Source organism: Necator americanus, chromosome X, assembly GCF_031761385.1.
Source record: "Necator americanus strain Aroian chromosome X, whole genome shotgun sequence".
Lineage (NCBI taxonomy): Eukaryota > Metazoa > Nematoda > Chromadorea > Rhabditida > Ancylostomatidae > Necator > Necator americanus.
The window spans coordinates 26,657,830-26,669,548 of NC_087376.1; the positions used below are offsets into that span (position 1 = coordinate 26,657,830).

An 11,719-nucleotide genomic window follows, 5' to 3' on the forward strand; every position below is an offset into this window, starting at 1 on the left:
AAAGTTTCCGTTGGCGTGTCGAGAATAATTGATAATAGTAATATTAAATAAATGTTAATTAAAATTAAATAAATGCGTTTTGAGCGGCGGGTATCCATAGTGAATTTTAGGGAGAGAAGTAACTCCTTAGTACAACCTCATTTTTTTCACATCGTTCAGCGTCACTCATTAGGTGACGCTACTAATCATTGACGCTAACAAACTGCTCATGTTCCGGTTTTTTATGATTGCGCCAATTTTTTTTTGCTGCTTTTGACGTGTTAACAACGGGTGTAGCGCAGTGCAGGAGGTTCCCATGACGTCTGCGTGGTCGATGGTTCGAGACCGCACAAGGCTAAGCGATTTTTCTCACTATTCCAGGATCGAGAAATCAGTGCCAATACTTCGAGTAGTTTGTTTGCGCGGATATCATTGTGTAGACCGCATACGCTTTCATAGACTTGGATTTATTCCTATGATTTTGGGTTGAAGTCAAAGGCATCACTCCACAAATCTGAGGTGGTACGGATTTCAGGTGGAGTATTCGTATACGGGATTGCAGATTATGGAGAGGGGTGTGATTCCGTCCACTTCTTCCTAACTGCCGTAAAAAACGGCCAGGAAGATACGGCTTCAGGCATTCTGTCGCACCATTTTCTACAAGGAGTTCGACTGGAGCGCGCCAGCCTTGTGCGGCACCGTATCTTCCGGGCCGTTTTTTACGGCAATTAGGAAGAAATGGACGGAATCACCCTGCTCTCCATAATCTACTATCCCTTATAAGAATACTCCACCCGAAATCCGTACCACCTCAGATTCGTGGGGTGATGCGTTTAAGGGCGTTTGCGTATTCCATCGGCAACCAAAGGCATTTTTTTTTTAAAAATTCTCTGAAGTGTTAAACTCTCCCCAGTTTGAAATCTTATTTGCTAAACAAACATGATACATTCGTTCCCATTAAAATCACGAAACGCCCTGGCATTTACCATTACTGGATTGAAAAAAATGACTTGTTGACATGATTATGTGCAGGCGTTTGTCTACGACAATAGTGAACAATTAAACTTCTCAATTGCTGTAATTTGATGTACGGATATGTGTTTTTCGATCTTTTTCCTTTCACAACAACGTAAATTCGATTTGATTGAAAAATTCGACTGTTGATCAAAAGTTGAGCGAGGTTAGGTTATAAGTGAGGAGTAAGGTTATAAGTGACAGTTCTGAGTGTAATGGTTGTGCGTTGTAAATTAAATTCAATAAAAGAATTTAAAAAATAACAACAAGGAATCGTTTGACATTATTCCTGAGTCCCCAGTGAGGTTAAAAGGGGAAAAATGGGGAAAAGAGAATAAAATGGTTCCATTAAGTTAATAGAGTCGAAATGTGAAAAACTGGTAATGCGCTAGGATTTTGCACTAGAACGTGGCATGCACTTGGAATTTCATTAGTGCGACGAACGAAACAGGCACAAAGTTTTTTCGTTAACTTTTCAACAGTTTACAGTACTACTTTGTTCCCACCTGATCCAAATAACTACGAGAGAAGTACATTTTGTGCAGCGTTTTTTTTTTCTTAGCAAAATGATCTGTAATCTGTAATCTAGGTACATATCTACTAGAATATGTAACAATAAAGAGATGAACGAGAATATATCAGAAACAATACGGAATTATTTTGTGGAAAAAATCGCTTGAGAAGAAAAAAATATTCAGTTCTTCACATAAGGTCTTCATTTTGAGTTGGAGCATGGATCTTCCTAAAAAGTCTCCAACGGTTAGCAACTTTTTTGTAATGTTATTGTGCTATACACTGTACAGATTTTCAGACTTCTGAAAAGTTTTTATTCAGCCAGACGCTTGGATTTTTAAACGTGTTACATTCTAAGTCGGTTCCAATAAGAATTCCATTTATTCTAAGATATGAATCTTATGTCAGAGTATTTAAATGAGAAGTGAATTAAAGATGATAAGACTAAAAGAGAAAAGTGAGTTAAAGGTCTCCGGCTTTTTTTTTTCAACTTCACACCCTCACGACTCAAAAACTTTACAGTTATCCGTTGACGAACGGAGGAGTTTAGTCCTCGCGATGCTAATGAGAAACGGGTCTACGGGCGAAATCGTTAGTTTCCCTCACAGCTGACGTTCCCAGCCGACAGACACATAGGAGCGCAATGCCTCTTTGTCTTTGCAGCAGCGCTGCGTTGACTGAAAAATCCGGTTCATTTATGATCCATTCTCGTAGAGAGTGGAAAAACCTACAGCTAGTGTCAAAAGTTCAAATATCAAGGAACGAACGAACAAAACTCACCAACAATTTTTCTGGTATTCAAAAATATTATTCGTTTTCAATTCTTCTGCATGTCAACAGTTATTTCAAACAATTGTCGCCTTAAAATAAAATGGACATAATCGGTGAATAAGAAAATTGTTAATATATCCTTATGTGCAACAGAATTGGTTCGTTTGTCAGGAAGAGTACAGTTTTTTTTTTCTCTGTGAACAGTTCTGTCTTCACCGTTGCACGGATGTAGCGCAGTGGTAAAAGATCAACACTAAGCTGTAGTCGTCGATGGTTCGATACTGTCCAAAGCCTTTCATCCCAATGGGGTCAAGATAGAAGTACCTGATTTGTCTAGCGGAAAAGGGCATTGAATCTATTCCGTAGTTAGCCCTACAATTCATTATAGAAGGCACAAAGGCATTCATAAGGGGTACATTCCAGAAAAAAAATTTATCAACGCCTACGACTCCACACTTTTTTTAATAATCTATTGTGCTCGCTGTATGTGATATTTGAATTTCACAATTAAAAATCATTGTACTAATTTGAACATGTTCTGAAAATTGCACGCAATATAAATTTCATAAAAAAATTTCTATGACAAACAGTAGCGAATCGAAGCTAAATTTATTCTACATATTGGCGAATTCTTTTAACGGTTTAAATCAAAGAAAACTTCATGCCTACGATCTCTTACCCATAACAAATGAACACGAAAGCATCAAATACCACTATTTGATGGGGTCAATTATCGATTGTAATCGATTGAGCAACGTAAATATTATACGCGTTCACAAATACACAACTTTCACTACGAGTAGATTAAACATAATCTAAGATAGTCGAAAAATAAACAACAAATCGATCAATCAATATAAAACAGAACACTGAACAATTCTAAAACAACTAAACAATAATACCTGTATTTACGAGCTAGACTACAATAGAACTATTCTGCACAACTTCAACAATTCAGCATTTCGCTTTGCCTCGTCTTTTTTCTGTTCCGTGAAATTGCTGGAGATAACGCATCCCAAGTGAACTCGCATCTGACCATTGCTTGAAAGAGTTCACATGTCGAAAGAGACGTTGTTTCGAACGACACCAGCTTTCGCCCAGAACCACCTGATATGGATGTGGATACGTATTTGAATGTTTGAAAACTCTGAATGTCCCTGATACTGTAGAATTTAGACATACATGTTAGCGTATGAAAATACTCAAAATTAACCGCTACTGTTTGAAAATAAAAATATTTTTTCTAGATAAAGACAAATAGGTGTTTTAATCGCGAAACGGGTTTGTGTCAACGATTTGTGGTGATATATGCCCTTGTTAGGAAACAAAATTAATGGCAGTCTGATAAAATTCTACATTGAGTCTCAACTTAATGCTTGGCAGTGATGCACATTCACAATAATTCCATGCGTCAGGTAGATGTCTAAATTTAGCGAGTGTAAAATTCCACGCATACAGTCGTCGTCGAACTCGTTCAACCGGGTGGACGCTACGCGCACGTCGCGACAGCGAGTGCTTCGTACGCCGAAAGGCCTAACGGCGCAACAGAACAATGTCATCGATCGGCGAGTGCGTCAAAGAGACAGAGAACCGGTGCTCTCCTTGCGACGCGTGCAGACGCGTCGCATCAGTCCGGTCTCCGCTGTTCGGCAACCAATGTATTTCTTGATGAATAACTTGATAAATTTCTCGTATCGAGAGGAATACATTGAAGGGAGCAGATTAATTCTTATCTCAGAAAAACCAGAGGTTAAGAGACCATCCACTTGGTCTCTTTCTCTCCTCGTCCACATCAGAGGGTTCTATACTTGAATGAACTTCCAAGAAGTTTTCCTATGGTTCCCTTTTATCTACTTGTTTCACATTTTTACATTTTTATTCCTTCTGTTGTGTACTACTCCATTCCCTCACTAGCTACTATAATATGTCAAATATTATTCTAACTACTAATTATTCATGGAAATCACAGTCCACGATTTTACCTAAATATTAATAATCGGAAAGCTTTTCAATTCTTATTATTACAGATTGGAGCTCAATTTATTTATCATTCATTACTATAATTATTTATTGAAATTGGGTTTCCTACATGTAAAGGGTTGTCTCATTAGATGAACTGATCTCCCAGATAGTTTTGGAGCATCCGATTCCCGTTTTCGTGTTGTCTACTTCGTGTTTTCGATTTGATATCCCGGAACTAAATCCCAAACGTCACCTGTTACTAGAAAAAAAAAACTTAAAATAAACTTAGCTCACGTTTTTGCGCACGTTTAAAAAACTTTCGAGTTTTTTTCCCAGAGAACTAATTACGAATGTTAGAAAAAAAAAGTTCGCCTTCTTTCTACTACTTGCAAATGCAAAATCCTCAAAATAATGGACAAAAAAAAAACATTCCAACGTACCACATGGCACACAACTGACGTTGTTTATACCCAGATTCATGACGGATGTGATGTTTATATGTATTTGAAGAGATTACAGTAATTCTCTAACAATAACCTGTAAGCAGACGAGATCGATCTCTTTTTTCTGATAAATCATATCCACAGCAACAGCATAGTGGATGAGTCGTGATAAATGATTGAGTTGTTGAGGCTGAAAATATAATGAAATGTATTTTATGAGTATAGAAGAATTGTTGAAATATTAGCGTTCATATATTGAATAGAATCATTCGCTTGTATTTATCGCCCACGTTTAAAAGAACATAATGAACACGATTTGTCATTATTTACACAGCCGTAGAAATGCGACCGTTGTTGTTGTTGTCACTCCGAACGCACGTAGGAATAGATGACGTTAGATGAACGGGCAGGAATTCTGCTGTTTAGCGTTTTGTTGTGTGCCTCCCCCTCTATCAAACCTCAGAATGGGCCATGAACGAAGAGAACAACGCGAAAGAATGATGAAGTGGATTGTATACGGTAATCTATAGATAGTTCAGCTGACAGCTAACATAATATAACTCACATTACTTATAACAGTGAACGTTTTCAAAGCAGGGAACATGGGGCCAAGTGGAAATTGGCTTCTCATCACTGGTGCAATTGTTGTCTCCTCACACGTAAAATCCTTATCGCATTTACGATTTTGGCTGAAGAACACCAACAAAGCGTTGATTTTCTTTGTATTCACCTGAAATGATTAATTATAGTTGTTCTCTTATTCACACAGAAAGTATGGCTGATTACTGTGTCAAGTTACTTGGAATGGTTCCAAAATTATATCCCTTTGACCTCATAGTCATTAGGAAATAAATAAGAACATTATATACTTCAAAAACAATAAAATAAGAACTTTAAAGGATATAACATGTATCTAAATATAGTAAAGAATACCAATGTGTTCAACAAAACGGAAGCGACGTGTCCTTGGAGCATGGCAGAGGAAAGAAGTGTCTGTAAGTGTCAGTGGCAAAGAGAAAAGGTGCGTTGCGACAGACGCGTCGCGTTCGCCAGGTTGAACACACGTGGTGAAAACTATATCTTAATCACCTCTTTTACAAGAAGTTCCACTATCGGACTATCCATATGAATATGAATGGCGTTCTCTCGAAACACATTTAGTAGCGCCACCAAAATCTTCACATCCCTCCACTTTGGACGCGAATCCAGAGCGATTCCAAGTTCATGTAGGCTCATTTCGCTCAACAATAAACAGCCAGCCGGATGCCAACTTAGATCGTCTGAGAAGAAATAGTTAGTCAGAAACGTCCAGAACGTCTATTAGCTAAATCGTTGCAAAAATTTTCAACTCACCAACATGCGCAATTGATGAGACTTTTTCGTGCAGCTTAGACAATCCGTCATAAACACGAACATGGATTGTCGTATATCGTGCAAGACGACGCAATGCTGCTTTACGGAACGGTCGAGAAACGCAACGCCATCGTAACACGTCCGCCAACGACGCATTTGCTATCATTCGGTCAGCAATTTCTGAGAAAAAAAATTCATCCCGGTAGTACAGTTTTTTCCCAGAAAATTGATTAAACATTATATACCGGAGTGATCTGTTTGTGAACTGCTTGCAAACATTGAGCAGCATACCCGACGCAGGTTGTCATACACAGTAAGAGGAATGAGTGACATGCTCTGGAAATATAAAAGTAATCAGTTTTTTATGCCTAGTTCCGGAAATTCAAGCCATCTACACAGTCGACAAAAGGATAAACGTCCAAAGAAATACGCTAACGATTGAGTTAATGCTATATGGGAAACGGATTAAGCGATGAATTACACGAATCATTCCATGGATTCAGAATTAGTTTTGGGAACAACAGAGTCATTCAAAAATGGGACCAATCGAATAAAAGGTATTAAAGTAACAAGAAATTTCAGTGTAGAAGAATCTCATAAGTGAAACAAAAGCGTAGCATATCAAAAGGAAAAAAAGTACTAATTTTGATAATTCTTTTGACTTACGAAGACGATGAAAGTACGTCAAATCTGTGTAGACGTTAAAAGTGTAGTTAAAGTAGCAGTAGAATAAACAACATTTGTTAAGCTCCACCCCTTCATGTCCCATTAGATTAAAGTACATTAGTGAATTTATGTGTGTACACACACACACTCTCTCTCTCTCGGCGAATTTCGTTTCTTTTCCAAAGAATTTATGGGAAATTCTAATCGAATCACGCCTTGAAATTGTGGATTAGAAACCCGCCTAAAAACTTGGAAGTTTTAGTTTCTAAAACTTATAAACTAAGCGTGTATTTTTGAATTTGTAGTCAGTAATTGGAATTTTAGCCATGATACGTCGAATCTACTAAAACCGTCACAAGCTTTATCCATGTACTACTGGAAATAACCTAACATCAAAAAATTCTACAAAAAAGAAAAAAAGGATGAAAATACATGGAATTGTTGCTGTGGATAACATATTTTAATGACCTCGACTAACAATAGGGGCTATTAAGAGAAATTTCTCAAAACATCCAGATCAAACTGAAAGTTGCCAAATTCCATTAGCAAGAAATATTGCTAGTATTGCTTTAAAAAAATTGCTAGCATTGCTTTAAAAAATATTGCTAGCATTGCTTCAAAAAATATTGCTAGTATTGCTTAAAGTACTGCTAGGATGGCAGCTGCTGCTAAAAATATTAATAAGTATTCAGAAAATTGAAGAAGCATTTGGAGAGACAAATAATACCAGGAGAAATAGGAGGATCAGGGTAGATAGCTTAAAAGAGTAACAAATAGAAAATTCCGATAGAGGCAGAAATGGAATTTAAACAAATAAGATAGAGTGTTTATGAAAAAATAGACGATCAAACATTGCTATATGGCATTTTTCGATCCCAATACACAAGTAAAACCTGATTTTGAGAAGGAAAAAAAGAACAACAACCGATAAAACAACCGTTTAATTAGGTCGAACAGTGCGATAGCAAAAGGCTAGAAATTACGATCGTAAAAGGCATGGAGAGTGATTGATGAAGAAGGAATCGATGTGCTATCGCGTGTTTTAGTTGTCTGGTGAGAAAAACCGCAAAAGCAACTAAATAAGTGTTGATTTGTGGATAATGGTGAGAGGATTATCCAAGAACACGTAATCATCTCCAACGGATAAGAAATACACCGCATAAAATTATCTAGATAAGAGCAGTGACTGATAGTGATTAAATTAGCCATAATGGCAAATCGGAAAATCTTATCTAGCTGAAAGTTGTTAGAGAATACGTTAGAGAGAATACGCAGTAATAATAGTAGTATATAAAATGAATAAGATATGAAACGAATGGGAGTGATAGCATAAGTCGACAAGAAGAGAAGGAACCAAATGTATATGGTAGAGGGCGAGAAAGAACCAGTAGTGGAAACGACTGAGTAATGCTAATTGACATACAAAGGAAGAACTTTAAGGTAAACAATTAGAGAAGTGCGTTTTGTTTATTCGAATAATCGAATTATGAATGGTGTAAGTTTAAAGTTCCCTCTTGTTTACACATGATATATATGTGTAAATTGTAATTCTAGAGGGAGAGAAAAAAAACAATTCGATCCCTCAAAAAAAGGAGCCATGGAAAAATTTGACGTACGCGGAAGAATAGCTGGCCGAATGTCAAACAAAATAAAACCTAACAATAATATAATCGTTACATATATTTTACGTGGATACAAATGGTAAATTTGTCAGGATAACGGCAATATTTCAGAGATAATGGTTAATCACCGCCGTGAACACCGACACGTATGTACGGTTGAAGTAATGAGCAGCCGTGATTTGTTGGGTCGCCTAACGAAAACAGCTGACTATGCATAAAGCGAAGATGCGATTCCTGATGTCAAAACACACAGCACAGCCGATAGGATAGTAGCTAGGAATCGATCAATAATAGATGTAGATTCTTCCACAAACGGCTACACAATAAAAATATTGTGTAACGTTGGATGTCGACACGCGACATGAACGATTTGTGGCGCATGCATTCAAATCGAGCACGACCTCATTGAGTTTTGGGGGGATATTTCGCTGGAGAAACGATCCGATTGGCAGGATATCGGTTGTGGTGGTCATGTGATCGAACGATCTACATCAGTTGATAAATGAATCGTTCGGTTTTACGAGTAATTAATTACTGGAAGGAAAATAAGTTTGTGAAGAAAAAAGTATGTAAAGTAATGCACATTATTAATCTGTTAGAGAAAAGAATAAATCAAAATTTCTTCAAAGAAGTCGAGAGAAGCATGGATTCGCATTGTATACACCTTTCAGATAGGCTTGTAAAGATAAAAATCAGTGATAAGACAGGAATTGCCGTGCTAAAATTGGCGTGTAGAAGCATATAGATACAAAGTGATACCAGTAACACCATGTTCTTTATTATTTAATAAATATATTATGCACCACTACTTTGTTAATATTTTACGTCACTCCTAGTTATGAATTCTTTTTTAGTGGAATTAATCCAAAATATGATTCATTTAGTCGTTCATTCATTCATTCATTCATTCATCCATTCACTCTGTTAGACAGAATTCGTTTCTCTTATAAACATCAAAAGAAATCTCTTTTATCTGGATCTTAGTGAAAAATGTACGTAAATTGGTTTTTTACAAATTTCATATCTAAGTTAACCCTATGATCAATAATAAATATAAAATTACTGGTTCTTAACAGTGCACTAGTTAGTACATATTAAACTAATTAATTAGCTTCTAAGGAAAAAAGGGGAAGGTTAATTTCCACATTCTTTTTTTCTGGTCATTTGAATCCGGAAAAGTACGAGAAAAAACAATGTGCTTTACATTTACTTTAGTGCTCGATTCTCCAGGTTATGAGTGACTGAAAGAAAGGAAATGAAAAAGAATAGCAGAGACACGTTGTGTTTGTACTACTGAGTTTGTTACTGACGAAAATTCGGATCACATGACACAATATCCATGTTTTAATAATCGAACCAACATAATCTTATATACTATTCCTATTTCATGTTCTAATGAATCGTTCACTATTATAAGTGAACAAAAAAATCACTTTTGACGTCTACAAAAACATAAATTCTTTAAGAACAGAGAGCTATTGTTTAATTTTAATGATGATTTGCTTTACTTTGATTTGATGAGCTGATCGACATTTTCTCTTCATCTTCGCCAAATCGTGTCATCCTTGAACACAGCTCTTCCGAAAGCCTTCTGGATCTAAAGCAAGAGCTCCCACACAACCAATCCATTCGCTCACTGTCCCATAGGCCTGCCAGACTTCGCCTCTCACGTGAACTGTCTATCGACATCGAGTGACCTGATTACTTTAAGTAAACAACGTCCGGCAGTTCAGCGTAAGGAAACGGAAAGTTGTTACCGAAGATTCCACCCATTTCCTCTAGATAATTGGATTTTGAGAGTGTGCTAGACGATAACCCCTTTTGCAATGTCTGGATAACTTCCGGCACATAACTGTGCAAATTATATAGCTCGTACGTACCCAGAACTTTTATTCAAATCCCTGATTGCGTTTTGTACAAGCAGGTCCACCTGGTAGTAATCAAGTTCGTATACGCGTTCAGAATATACTCGGAAAATTCTAGGATTAAACTCATGAAGATTCTCATTAAGAAACTCCAAGCAATAGTACAATCAAGAAACCTAGTTTGTGCTATAAAATGCTCTAGGAAGCACTTATTTAAAAAAGTAAAAAAAAAATTCTTCATGAAACAGAAATCTTCGTTAAAAAAAAAGAGAATGGTGGCGATCTGATGAACGCTGAACGATTTGGTCGAACGGGACAAAGCGTAACAATTGCGTCGCAATTAAATATGCAATGAGATTCGCAGAAAATCGAAAACGTCTTTGAACTGACAGAAAAACTGACTGTATACAATAAAATCGGTGGAATATAATGAATTTTGCGCAATGTTTGGAAATTTCAGTTCTTTCTTTCAAAATCATAAGTTCCTTGAACTTTGTCAATTTAAAAATGAGATATCCGCGATCATAAACTAATAATCTGTCTAGCGAGTTAGTTTTTATTGTAGATTTCAAAATCATTTTTGTAAAACAATTTGACGATTCTTGATTCTGATTGTTGTGTTTGCTTTACATATGAGTTAATCTTAACTGAATCCTACAAAACAGGAGTATATAATATGTGGTATTTTTCAACGTTTTGTATAACTAGTTTTAACCATCTTTACAAGAAATTCCACAACAAAAACAAAAACGTCTTGGAGTACACGAAATAAAGATTTTCTTCCGTTTACGTTGTGGATTTAAAAAAAAGAAACGAAAGCGTAGGCGCTTCTGGCTGAATATTGCCGAACGAAAGATTTGCTTAATTTTCTTTTCTGTGTAATTGCCGAAAATAGGAAGAAAAACAACGTTATTTGAAGTGAGAGCAAATTTTAAAAAACGAGTTTGTCTGAATCCACATTATATGCGAGCGTGTTTTGTGGAAATGACCCCTAATAAAACCTGATGAAGGGAGCGTTTCAGCCTATTCCTCTTTCTGAAAAGATGGAAAATATTCAGAAAGAAAAATAGAGGAAAAAGTGAGGTTCATAATTCGAATGTCTCGTAAACTACGGGGAAAAAAAAACTTCGGAAGAGATAGTAAACAGCGAGATGAACAGCGGTGATCATTAGCCATCTATTCATCATCAAATGTTATCTTCCTCTGCCCGTAGCTGTGGCATACATCAAAAACTGCACAGATCCACAAACTGTGTGAGTTATTTAGTTACAAAAACGCGTTGAACTCTACCGCTGATTCCCGTGGAAATCCAGAAGAATTCCGGAGTTGAGAAAATTTTAATCTCATGAAGCAAAATCAGGATTTCAATTGTACACTACGTAGTATAACGAGACATCCATTGAAGAGTGGCTAGCGAAATCGACGCCCTGGATTTGATTCCAGAATGATCTCTAAGGGCATTTCTGGGATGAGTTTACGTTTACACACTCACATATTTTTTTTAAATGAATTGTGGTGAAAATAGAACATT

At 36.6% G+C, this 11,719-nt stretch overlaps 2 protein-coding genes across 3 annotated transcripts; both read right to left on the minus strand.

The window, feature by feature from the left end:
* Nucleotides 1–3,231: 3,231 nt before the first annotated feature.
* RB195_025602 (uncharacterized protein) lies at nt 3,232–6,368 on the minus strand (the record flags this gene model as incomplete). 2 transcript variants are annotated; one of them, XM_064213822.1, is made up of 7 exons in its annotated part: nt 3,232–3,384; nt 4,777–4,872; nt 5,248–5,412; nt 5,616–5,675; nt 5,772–5,962; nt 6,036–6,215; nt 6,281–6,368. In XM_064213822.1, 7 exons carry the CDS (start codon nt 6,366–6,368, stop codon nt 3,232–3,234), a joined length of 933 nt encoding a protein of 310 aa, XP_064069703.1. The 2 variants fall into 2 exon arrangements, with proteins under 2 accessions (XP_064069703.1, XP_013294286.2); XM_013438832.2 differs by lacking the exon at nt 5,616–5,675.
* A 3,161-nt stretch (nt 6,369–9,529) lies between these two features.
* On the minus strand, nt 9,530–10,012 carry RB195_025603 (uncharacterized protein; the record flags this gene model as incomplete). Its single annotated transcript, XM_064213823.1, has 2 exons — nt 9,530–9,564; nt 9,832–10,012. 2 exons carry the CDS (start codon nt 10,010–10,012, stop codon nt 9,530–9,532), a joined length of 216 nt encoding a protein of 71 aa, XP_064069704.1.
* Nucleotides 10,013–11,719: the final 1,707 nt, after the last annotated feature.